This window comes from Protopterus annectens, chromosome 15.part0, assembly GCF_019279795.1.
Source record: "Protopterus annectens isolate FY-2018-M chromosome 15.part0, PAN1.0, whole genome shotgun sequence".
Lineage (NCBI taxonomy): Eukaryota > Metazoa > Chordata > Ceratodontiformes > Protopteridae > Protopterus > Protopterus annectens.
Genome location: NC_056749.1, coordinates 62,784,721 through 62,797,788, shown reverse-complemented (window position 1 = coordinate 62,797,788; position 13,068 = coordinate 62,784,721). Strand labels below are relative to the sequence as shown.

Sequence of the window (13,068 nt, the reverse complement as noted above, 5' to 3'; positions counted from 1 at the left end):
TATCTTGCAGGTAGCTGGGTTTTTGTGGCCACCTGTTTGAAGTAAGTCATCAACTGAATTTGTTTTTCTGGCGTAAGGTAGGTCATCTGGGTAGATGTATTCAAGCTTGTACCCAGGAATGTAATTATTTGAGAGGGTACCAGTTGTGACTTCTTTTCGTTTATGGTGTACCCTAGACAAGTTAGAAGTCATTTTACAAACTCCAGATGTTTTAGAAGAGTGTCCTTGTTTTCGGCCTGAATTAGACAATCGTCCAGGTAAGGATAAATTTGAATGTTTCTTTGTCTGCAAAATGCAATTACTGGTGCCAGGCACTTTGTGAAGATCCTGGGTGCAGTAGATAAGCCAAAGGGCAATGCAGAGAACTGGTAATGCAAATAGCCTGCTTTGAAGCGGAGGTATCTTCTGCAAGATTCTCTGATTGGGATATGCAGGTAAGCCTCTTTTAAGTCTAGAGTTACCAACCAAGCATCCCTGCCTAGCACAGGCAGTAACAGTTGTAGAGTCAGCATCTTGAATTTTGGAATGTCCAGAAATGTATTTCGAATGGAAATGTTCAGAATTGGACGCCATGATTTGTCTTTTCTGGGTACCAGGAAACGTCTTGAATAAAAACCTTGTCCCTTTTCCTTTTCTGGTACTGGTTGAATAGCCCCCATATTCATGAGGGATATAACCTGTTTCTGGGCCTCTGCCCACTGATTTGGAGGCAGACCTGGCCATACGTTTGGCATTGGCAAAGTGTGGAAATGAAATCTGTATCCCTGGGATACTACATTTAAAACCCACTTGTCCTGGGTAATAAGTTGCCAGTTTTGTGCATGAAGTGCCAGTTTTCCCCCCAAAGGGGTGGCCAAAAGATAAGTGTTTGGTGATTGCAGTGGAAAGTCATTAAGACTGTTTACCATAGGAAGGTGCCTTGTTACTTCTAGATTTGGAGGTGGAGGCACCCCACTGTTTTGCTCTATAAGTTCCTTGTGACTGAAACCTGGACCTTTGGAATGTCTGGGTTTGACATGAGCGGGTCTGGTGGGTACTGGAAAGGACCAGTTCTTAGTAGGCCAGTGCCTACTGAACCTGGGTGGCTGCACTTGTAGAAATCTTTTACAGTTTGCATAGATTTAGCTTTATCTTCCATCTTTTTCAAAACTTCTTCTGCCTTAATTACCAAATAGACTGTCCTGTTGTAAAGGAGCATCCAGCAATTTTGCTTTAACATGATCAGGCAGATTTTGCTCCTTGAGCCAAGCATGCCTTCTTATCACAGATCCAGTTACAGCGGCCCTGCAAGAGGCCTCCAGGGAATCAAAACCACATTGCAAAGTATGTTTTCTAACTTGTTCAGCTGAATGCAATAAATCCTGCAACTCTATTTTCCACACAGTCAGAAATCAACATCATTTTCTGTTTAAGTAAACCCATGACATGCTGCTGATATTTAAGCATATGAAAATGACAGTTTAAAGCCCTGATTGCCAGGGGTGCAGACGTGTAAATCTTCTTACCCCATCTATCCAGCGCCCTGGGGTCTCTATCAGAAGGTGTAGGAGTTTTAGCAGTAGAAGCCTTAACGCCCTTGGGACCCTGAGAAATGGTTTCAGGGTCAGCAGTAAGGTTTTTAAAGAGGAATTTGTGGGAGTCAGGAACCCTGTAATATCTGTCCGGCTTACTAGGAGCCCGAGGCAGGGAATTAGGAGCCATACTGGATTCTGAGGAAACATCAATAACAATGTCTAGAACAGGAGGTACAGCCAAAGGCCTATGCTGAGGAAGAAGAAGGAAATCCCTAAGCCTCTTTTTAGATTCTGAGAAATCCTGGCTCTCCTAGTGAAAGTGTTCCCTTAAGGTATGCAAAGTTTCTCCAAAAAAAAAATCCTAAGGAGGAGAAGCAGAAGGGATGGAATCTTCTGCATCAGAGTCCTCATAAGGTGGAATAGATAATTCCTGATCAGAAGAGGAATCAGAAGAAATAGAAACCTGATCTGATGATTCAGTCAGTGCCTTGCTTAGGCCTCTTAGCAGGAGGGGGATGGGTACTCCTAATCAAAGTAATTAAGTCCTCAGCCATTTTGATCATTTGTTTTTTAGGCATAGGGGCCTGTGCACGTGGCCCAAGCGTCATTTTTTTAAACATAGAAGTTGATTTTGGCCTTAGTTTTGAAGATGGCGTCAGTTTAATATACAAATCTTTAGGCCTGAAAACACCCTCAGAAGTCGGTGCCTGCTCAGCAGCTCCGGACCCATCTAAGGTAGAGAAATCCGCGGGTTCAATACTTAAAGTGTCTTGCAGCATACCAGACTCCGAATGGATCTCAGTAGAGGCCTGCGAATCAAACGTAGCGGGTATTAGGGGCTCAGAAAGCGCCTCACTGAGTACCGGTGAACCGGCAACTGGCTTAGGAGAAGCTTCATTGTCGGTTTTGGACCTCGACGGTCTGTCTCTGTCTTTTTCTTTGCGTTTTTTAGGTATTCCGATAGTTGGATTGCTAACTGATGACATTTCTGGATAGTTAAATCTTGAACCAAAGTATTTAATAGTGCGTTGATTAAATTTAGCACAAAACTGACAGCAAGACACGTTGTGGTCAGGGCCTAGGCAAGGAATAGAGTACAAATGAAAATCCTTATGAGGTATTTGCTTCCCACAAGTAATACAATTATTAACTTTTACTGACATCGGTAAGGAGCAAGAAAAGGTTTCCCCAACGGGGTACTTAGCTTTAGGTTGAAGACTTCGGTTCTGAAACTCGAAAACGAAAATTTCAGGAGTTGGCCAACTGGCACTTGCGAACTGCTTCTGCTTCGGGCACCGCGCGGCAAGAAACACTGATGAAAATGGCGTTGGCTGCATGTTTTATACCCCTGACGACCTGACATCATGGAAGAAGGGACAGCAACCGATGCAGGACCCAAGACTTTGTTTATCAGGCCGACTGAGGGCAACCTGCCAGCAGATTACCCAAATGTAATGACTGCAACAGTGAAACATGAAGAGCATTGTTTGAATTCTTGAAGTGCCTGGTTAGGTACATAAAGGGGACAGTGGACTCAATGACAGGTCTAACGAATGCCAAATACATTGAGCTGTGACGTCCTTGGACCTAGATGCTATACCTTTGTTTATAAGTCAAACAACATACAATTATTTCCTCACTACTGTAGACACAAGGATAACAGGCTAGATTACTGTCTATGTGTGTCCCTAAGTCCCTGACTACTGGGTCATTTTTTTAGGTTTGTATTTTCAATATGATAGCTACCAAGGGTGGATGACTTCCTGAAGGATACATGGCATTTAGTTTTAGTCCATATCTCTGGCACCAGTTGTTTGTCTATGTCAGCCCTTCCTGGAGAACAATTGTGCTGGTAGGTGATTCAATGACAGCTCCTAATTTGCAATAATCTGCAAATTTAGTCAGCCAGAGGCCTCTGATATTGGCCTTGACTTCAGTGCAGTAAATGCCAAAAAGCAGCAGTCCCAGGACCGATCCTTGCGCATTGCCTTTGAGGTTGTGGATATAGCTAAAGAATGCTTTGTGGTTGTCTTTGGCCAAGGAGGCCACATTTACCTCAAATTTGGCTTTGGTAGACTTGTTTGTTTAGTTTGAGAGTGCTTTTATTCTGTTGGGTGCTACACCTTATAATTTTTGGCATGATTTCTGTTCTACATCCGATGGATTTTGTGATTCCACTAGGGTGGCTTGTTTTTTGTTAGTTCTGTACTTTTATCTGTGGGTACAGCTGCCTCTATACAGCTATTAACAAGCTTGTACAGAATTTCTGTGAACAGTTCTGCATAGGCAGAAGTATTTTCAGGGTTTATAGGAGCTTGAAATTGCAGATCTCTCTTAATAGCAGGAGGTTAGCCTTAGAGTAGTTCCTGAATATTCCCGGTTTAGCTGGGGAGGTCCAGGTTTTATTTTTTACTTCAAAGGAGACCATTTTGTGGTCTGACCTTACTAGAGAAGACATTATACTAGGGGGTTTTGCAGCACTCTTCCATATTAGTAAGGACCAGATCCAATATGGTTGCACTCCTTGCTGGTGTACTGATAATCTAGTCCAGGGAGTCTGTGTTTACAAAATCCAGGAATCTCTATGCCTGTATGTTTGGTGTCGTATATGATTCCTAGTTAACAGTGGGGTAAAGTTGCTCTTAAAATACTGGCACTTGTGCAATGACCTGAGTGTGTGCATAATGTGGCAGATCCTGGCTCCTCATAAGCAACTGACAGTGATTTTATCCTTAGCCTGGTGAGAGGGACATCAGCGCATCTCACAATGGTGTTGCCAATGACTGCAATGTTGGATTGTGTGGCATCTTGCCTTATGGGCTCAGAAGTAGAGGCTGCATGAGATGCGACTGTATGTGTTGATGTGGGTGTTGTTTTGAAAGAGTGCGGTCAGGGCTGCTGAGAGTGTCTGTTATGTGTACGTCATCTAGGAGGTCTTTGAGGTTTAGCAAGGTTACATTTAAGTGCCTTAGTATATGTGGGTCTATGTGTCAGCTATGAATTGTGTGTGATGGGTGCAGAGTGTGTACTACTAACAACCTGACTGACATTAGGAGTACTGTTATGTGAGAGCTTTTCCTCCAGTGTCATTGTGTAAATACATCTCTCACATACCATATCAGCTTGACTGAGAATGAAATGGTTGCCAGTAAACATGAGGCAATTTCTACACTGCCTCAGAATGCCCATATCCACCAAGCTGGTAACAGAGATAGTAGGAAAGTTCATATCTATGGCAACAGACCTGTTTTTTATGGATTAGACAAAGTGAGAATATAAAGTAATGTCAAGAGATTCCGGTTTGCAACTCTGGGGGCAGTGCTTGTCACTGCAAACTAGCTGCCCTGTGTGCAATGTTAGCCAGAGGTGATCTTCGCAGCTCCCGCAATGTGCCCAGTAATGACTCCTCCTGCAATTCATACAGAGTTATGTCTATCAGTAACATATCTTACTACAACTATAAGTTCTTTTTAAAAGACCCATTGCTCTTACTACTGGAACTGCCTGGGTATCCTCCTTCCACACTGCCTTCATTTCTGCCTGCATATCCTGGTATTTTATGACTTTGCATCGCTCTGTATGCAAGACACTGTGATCACTGCTACTTTTCTCTTCTTTTAATGGGCTACTATATCTGGTTTTCTTCTTCTCTCTCAAGATTCACTGAAGATTGACCTACACTAAAAGCTAATGTATACACTGAACACTACACTGCTTGACTGTACATTGCAATGTGTTTGCTCTCTAGAATGTACATACACAGTTTTTCTTCTGTGCAACTAGTCTGAAGTACTCTGTTACTGCTTACATTTATTTTTTGTTTGCGAAATGTTTTGTATTTCACCTGGACTGAGCCTAAAATTTGTCAGTGTTGACCAATAGACTACCTCAGTAAACGAATATAAAAAAAAAAAAAAAAAAAAAGAAAAACTGATGCGACCTCTATTACCGCTTCCGTATCTCCAGCTGTTTAATTACTGTTGGCTGTCCTGAAATGACAGTTGTCACAGACTCTGCTGCATTTTAAAAAAAGCATGCATGGTTGTGATTCAAACTTTACCCCAACAGTAGTGGTGGGGGGCCTTGCCCTCTTGTTCTTGCTTCTGGAGTTTGCCTTTTACTGTCCATCTGAATGAAATAGTTCCATCAAAGGAGGTTTTCAGAAATTAGCCTTGGTCTCCTCAACAAAATCCATGAGGTACAACCACACATCCAGGCACAGCATTTGATAGCCATGTTAGTGCCTATCGACCTTGAGTTGTAACCTGCTGCATTACGGGTCAGACACATGACCAGACTACACATGGGGCTCACGGCTGGCATCTGAGACTTTTATCATATTAAGTCAACCCATCCAGGTCTTGGAAGATTCCTGACCAAAGTCTGTCTACAATATCAAGAAGTAAACCATGTACGCTATCAACTTCAAAGTAATCTACAATATCAAGAAGTGAACCATGTACGCTATAAAGTAATCTACAATATCAAGAAGTGAACCATGTACGCTATCAACTTCAAAGTAATCTACAATATCAAGAAGTGTACCATGTATGCTACCAACTTCAAAGTAATCTACAATATCAAGAAGTGAACCATGTACGCTACCAACGTCAAAGTAAACAAAGGATAAGTAAAGCCCAAGCCTTTCCAAAGCACATGATGTTTCTGTTTGGCAGCTACAGCAGGACTGTGTGGTGGACTCTTCAAGGCATCTACCTCTACAATGTAGTCCAATCCTGGGGAACTAACCTGTCCTGTCCATTCCTTAGAAAGTTATAGGATCGTATCCAGCCTCTTTAGTATAGAAACTACTTCACAATGGTTCTTGACTTGGACAAATGGAAGGCTTCCTCCTTATTGGTAACAGATGAAATGGGGGTCTCTCGGGGTCAACCCTGCTTTAGCTCTTATTTCTAGCATTTTAACAAATTTGGGGTCTTCTGTCAGGGATGGAAGGATTAGCCTCATCATCATCATCTATGATTGGGGTGGTGTGTCAAGAGGTTCACACCGTGCCTTCCAATCCGGCTTCAAAGGGGAATATTCTGAAGATGAAGAGGACAGAAGCTGTCCAAAAGCTCTTTGACCCCTGAAGGAAGCTGTCCAGTCACAGTATCTAGAACAGATGACAGAAGTGGATTACTATCAGTGCAACTATATGACAACCAAAACTAGGGGCCATGGCTAAATTCCATGCAGCTAGGGAAACTGCAACTTAGGAATAATGGAGATTGCTCATCTGCTGAAAGGTCAAGCTTGACATGGAAGCAAAAAGGGCTGGGCCAGCTTCAGTGCTGCAAACACCTCAGACATTGATGTCTACATCAGGGACATTAAATCTAGCAGTTGGATGGCTGACCTGGGAGAGGGGACGGACAGTTCCTATGGGGATATGACTGACCTAGACACAAAGACCGACTCCCAGCACATAGGAAGGGTACCCAAATGTTATGAGTCTCAAGGTCATCTGGATTAAAGAAAAGCATCGACACAGACTATGTAATCAATGAAACCACAATAAATTCCACTAGCTGTACTAAAAGAGATAGTAAGCGTTAGTGTGACAGCATCACAAGAGAATACAGTGATTTTCTTTAAGGAGCTGTGTATTAATGTCTGTTCAGTGGGCCAAGAGTATTTGTTTTTTGGTGTAAGTAATGCCAAGCATGAATCAATAACCGCCAAGCATGTTGATGATGCTACCATGTGCAGTTACAGCAGACACGTCAAAGTAGTTCAACATGTCTCATATATAATCAAGTAAGTCAGCATCATGCATGGATGTTTTCCTGAATTCCTGCTAACAAGTCCCATAACATGTTTTTCTAAAATACATATCATAAATTTGATATGGAGATCTCAAGCCAGAAATTAGATATAATCTCCCCAGGAAGGGAGTTAATTCTTATAAGTTCATAGCCAGGTATTGGACTATGTCCTTACAGGTCACTTTAAGCCTAGATAATCTCCCTTGTTGTGCTTGAATTAACCCATTTAGTGTTAGATTTGACTATATTATCCCTAGCGAGAGTAATTGGGATCAAACCACAGATAATTTGAGGAGACTCATACATGAGATAAAGCATTCAGGACTTGCATCTGTCCATTAGTAGTACAGGAGGCAGTCTGCTGTAAGAACAGTAATAAAGATGTAGAATAACCTTAGTGTTTCTAATTCTCATATACCCTAAACAAGCAGTAGATCTGGCAACTCGATTTATAGAGTACAGCAACACGCTGATGAAAGAACAAGGGCTTTATCACCAACTGGTCCTGAGTCTCCAGTAACGGACTACATTAGTGCCCGGATGAAGAGACGGGTTTGTCAGCCATTAGTCTTCTGCTCTAATAACAGACTACACCAGCATGCCGAAGAAAGGACACAAGGTTGTCCACCATTAGTTCTCCGTATTTCTAGTGGCCTCTTTTCCCAATTCTTTGGGCACCATACAGTAAGAGATTACATTCTTATGACCAAAAGATATAAATTCAGTTTTCGTGAGATATAAGTGGATACAACTGCTGTGCAATAAATCAGCCTTATTCTGAGCAGTTGGAGCAATGTCCCTCCTCAGACATCAGTGGCATAACAGGCTTCTGAGGACAATGAGTCTGCAGTACGGTACACGGTGACTTTACACAGCATGACTCAATACCTTAATAATGTGTCCAGGAGGGCTGTGATCACAACCTTCTTTCTTAATCTATCACTGATGCTGAACATTAAGTGAGAGCTGCTGGGTGAGTTCTTTGGCAGTCAGTGCAAAGGATTAAGGCTATGAGTTATTAATAAGCAGCATCCTGTATTCCAGGATTTTACACCCTCAGGATCCCTCTGTTTAGGTCACTTAACCAGAAAATGAAACTGGACTGCATCGAAATAAAGATTTGTTTGGATGAGTGCTCTATCCTGATTAACAAAAACAAAAAACAAAACACATTTGCCACAATGTTTCTTGGTTTCACAGAGATTTTTAAGTCTAAATCTTCAGCGTGTCTGTACGCAACATGCTGACAGTCATTCTAAACGTAACGCTCATTCTAGATTCTAGAAAGACTGAAATGTACATTACAGCAATTGTTCATATAAAATAATTAATTGCCACCACAAACAGTCACATATACATCACAGCATTAAGTAGACTGCACAAAGAATATCAGCAGAGTGCGACATACACAGACCTGATTAAACCTGCTCTCTGAGCTACTACCTCTGTGGCCTCCAAGTGAACTGGTACACCTTCCACAAAAGCAATACCATACAGCACAAACACTTCAAGAAATTTCTTCAGTTGTTCTTCTGAGAGCAGGAAATCTTCATAAGTAAATGACGGAATGTTTGCTTCACTATAACTCTTGGCATTCCACACAATTCGAGGCTGGATGGTCTTATCTTTCTGTTCTTCATAACTGTTCTTCATTAACCAGGAAAGGCTGTACTTTGTTACATGGTCATCAGGCCCTACAGAAACAAAACGAAAAGAAAACAAAAGTTTTAATGTCTCATATGAGGATGAAGGCAAGACATGTACCATTCAGCTTATGTCCACTATTGTTGTTTTAAGGTCAATATGTGTGTATGCGAGGGATATATATTCATATATAGTTACAGGCAAGAATGCTGAAGCTGTTATTTTTAAGTAAATGTTTGTATTTTTTAACACTCACTCGAGCGTATGTCGATTTAGGTAAGAGACAGTGTGCATGCACAGACATTTGTGCATGCATATGCAAGTGTGTGAATTTTAATATTAGGGTAAGGGTTACATAACGAGATAGTTTTTTGCATTTCTGCTGACTTTTTTTAGAAGTAAGGGGATAGATTTTTGTATGTGTGGGAGTGTATGATTTTTAAGGTTAGGATGAGTGTTAGGTAAGAGGTCAGATGTAGTATGGTTAATATGTGTTGGTGCAAGTGTGTGCATGCCAGAAATTGTCTTATGGAGTGGTAATGCTGAGGAAAGGAGTAGGACTGGTAACTATTTGAAATGATAAGACCCTCTTCAGCAAGTCCTGTATTACAGATAGTCAGTGGCAGGAAAAAAGAACTTGCATATACAGAGTCCGAGGTAACCATTTCACAGAATATTTCCTTTTCTCAGAGGTATGCAGATTTCTGCAGTATATGGGGGTGCTCGGCCCACATGCTGGGGAGATGCAAAGGGGCTTGCCCCCCTACAAACAAGTTTACAGGAGAGGAACAATGAATGTTTGACATTCTCGCTCCTACATTTTCAGCCTTTATTATTTTCTGAAGTGGTGGCACTCAGGGTTAACAGTGTCACATTTCAGAAAAACAAGAGAGAGAGAGAGAGAAGGAAAAAAAAATCAATGTTCCATATGGAGATGCAGGCAGGCATTACCCCCTTGGTAATATATGCTAAACCTAACCCAGCCCATAACCCTATCTGTACTCCATACCTTAAAACAAAAATCATAGTGCTACCACTATTTAGTTAAATCTGGGCTAATGCTACTGAAGGCTTTAGTGTACAGATCACATAGGAAATTGCCTTTTGTTTAGTGGTGCTCAGCTTTATGAATGACAGGTGCACTTAGTGCTGGTGTTTTTGGCATTTCAACATTTTGATTATTCATAATAAAATCATGCACACACGAAGAATTCTAATACAGGACAACCATCTTTTTCATTCAAGAGCAGTTTATTTACAGTCAAAGAATTAAACTGAAGTTCATTTTTAATTCAAATGAAAAGCATAATTCTGCTCAACGCAGTTGTGATTCTTTACTGCTGTGTTCTTTGATGGTTACTTTACAGAATCTCTCAGTGAGTCACAACATTACTTAACATGTCAAGACTGGTAATGCACCCCTGTTCAAGCTGCCTTCCAATTCTCAAACACAATTACAGCTTTTCTGCTGCTACTCCTCAAGTAGATTCTGCTAATCTCTAGTACTTCCATAGCTTCCCCTGACCTGGCTTCATCAAGAATTTCCACTGTTGGGTCTCAAAGTCCCTCTATGTGACAGGAAAATGTCTCTGATCTTGAAGGCTTGCAGACCTTCTTTTTAATGACTAACATTTTTCTACATACACCACCATTAACTTTCTACCATAATATATGGTGAATATACAGCATTTCTAACACATCAAACCACTATGCTACAAGCACCAGAAAGGCAGCCTCAGTTCTATACTAAATGGAATAGTTTACAAGACTGACATACCCCAAACATTCTCATGCCTTTAGCAGGCTCAGGCCCAAAAGAGAAGCCCACTTAGACAATCTGCTTACATTCTCTTGATTTTGTACAACCACTACAGGATACATGCCACGGTGGTGCAGCGGTAGCGTTGTTGCCTCATAGCAAGAGGTTCTCCCGTTCGACTCTCTGCTGGAGTGTGGGGAGTGCCTTCTGTGTGGAGTCTGCATGTCCTCCCCGCGGTTGGGTGGGTGTTCGAAAGACATGCGTAAATGGGCGTGCCTTCGCTGAAGGTTGAACGTCGAGCTGGCACCTTGACGCTCGTGAAAATCTACTGCCAATCATTACTGGACCGGAGTTCCGCTGTGGCGACCCCTAACCAGGAAAAGCCGAAAGACAACAACTACAGGATACATGGTCACTACAGAATGCACGGTCACTTACTAAAGTGAAGCTACAACCCAACAAGAAATACTGCAAAGAAGTTAATAGGGAGACATTTTCACGCTATGTTACGGTATCTTGTTTCAGCCTTACCCTCTTCATATTTCAGTAACAGACCAGGTGTACCGCAATACCTATATTGTGAGATAACACAGCTTCCAACCTTATTTTGGATGGGTCAGTCTACATCACAGAGGATGTAGTAAAATCAGCTTGACCAAGACTTACTCTAAACACAACGTAGCTTTCATCTGGTTCTATGATTCAACTTACCTGGACAGGCATGCTAACTTTTGTAAGACATGCCAGAGGACACAGGACAAAGTCATGTTTGAATTTTTTACAGAAACCTGCAAGTCATAAGAACGGGCTGCACTTATGTGGTACGGGTACAGGTCAGCTTTCGACAGTTTCTACTTTAACTGTCTGGTGTTGAATTACTCCACTCCTGGTGACATACCCTATGCACCTGGCTTCTGTCATACACAAAGTCTACTTCTGGCACAAGTTAAGTCCTGCCTGTTGTAAAATGTTCAAGCAGGTCTTGCAATTTAGACAAACATGACTCCTAATCACCTAAATAAATGACTACGACATCAAGGTACACAGCTAAGCATGAAGTAAGAGATTTAAGAACTTTAACATGACCCTTTAAAAAGTGGCAGGAACTCTGAGAAGTGCAAAGGCTAAGTTGGTATAATGAAAGAAAGCCTGTGGTGGTGGAAGAACGCCATCTTCTCGTTTGTTTCAAGTGTAAGGTGAATCTGATGTACCCCTTGGCTAAATCTAGGGTGATCAAAAACCTACCCTAGCCTCTTCATTGGGTTATCCGCTCTGAGAATTCACAAGTGTCTAATCTGGGTATAACATTCACTTTTTGGAACCTTACAAAATCTTATGCAGCCATTCAGGTTAGGGACCAACAAAATGAGACTATTCCTGTCATTTTGGAGACCCCTTACAAATTCCAAGTTTAGCCTTTTTTGTCCTTCAATTACTGCTATTCTTTGGGATTCTGGTGGGCTGTACACCTTTAAGTCTACCTTCCCCCAGACACAGTTTCACCATGATGGTTATTATATCTGTTCTGCCAAGTAGCTGTACTTCTTAGTAAGAAATTTTCCATTTCTTACACGTACACAGATTCCTCCTAACATTACAGCCAAAAGAGACCATTAAGAAGCTCAGCCACACTGCCCAGTACTGGTGAGAAAATGTGTACCTACCATAAATGTAGATGTTCGAGTGTATTCACTGTTGCAGTCATTACACTTGGGTTATCCTGCTGGCAGGCTACCCACAGTTGGCCCAAGTTCCAAAGTCTAGGTCCGGCATCGGTTGCAGTCGCCTCTTCCCTGACGTCAGTGCGCCAGTGGTATAAAAGATGCAGCCGATGCCATTTTCTTCAGTTTTTCTTGCCCCAGATGTCAGGTGCCCCCAAATAGGAAAGACTGGAAAAAATTATGCCAAAAAACATGCATGTACTAAAATAAACATTTCCTTCATCTACAAGCAAATACATCAAATAGGTTGTAGAGAGTTGAGAAGTACAGAAAGGTCCCAGCAATGAAAAGGGGGATGGTGGGTGGGTAACCTGGACTGCAACAGTGAATACTCTCAAACATCTACATTTATGGTAGGTGCACAACTGTACTATGTCCATCATGTTTCACTGTTGCAGTCATTTACACTTGGGTTGAATCCCAAAGCTGAGGTTGGGTGGCTGGGCCTAAATAGGATTAGGAGAGGCTACCAGTCCCTGCAGAACTGCAGTGGCAAAGCCTGCTCTGGATTTAGAATAGAGAGGTTAAGTGGTAGTGCTTGGTGAAAGTGTGCACTGAACTCCAGGTTGCAGCTTCTAAAATGTCTTTGGTTGGTACTCCTCTAAGAAAGGCTGCTGAAGTGGCTGCTGCTCTAGTAGAATGTGGCCTTATGCCCTTAGGCA

General features: G+C 41.9%; 1 protein-coding gene across 3 annotated transcripts in view; it reads right to left on the bottom strand.

Annotated features, from left to right (window-relative positions):
• The window catches only part of TMLHE (trimethyllysine hydroxylase, epsilon), a 1,127,719-nt gene that overhangs the window by 732,591 nt on the left and 382,060 nt on the right, over positions 1-13,068 (bottom strand). For all 3 annotated transcript variants that reach the window (XM_044057660.1, XM_044057662.1, XM_044057661.1), the window contains one exon: positions 8,697-8,976. In XM_044057660.1, the coding sequence (XP_043913595.1) occupies positions 8,697-8,976 (280 nt within the window). The remainder of the gene's footprint in view (positions 1-8,696; positions 8,977-13,068) is intronic.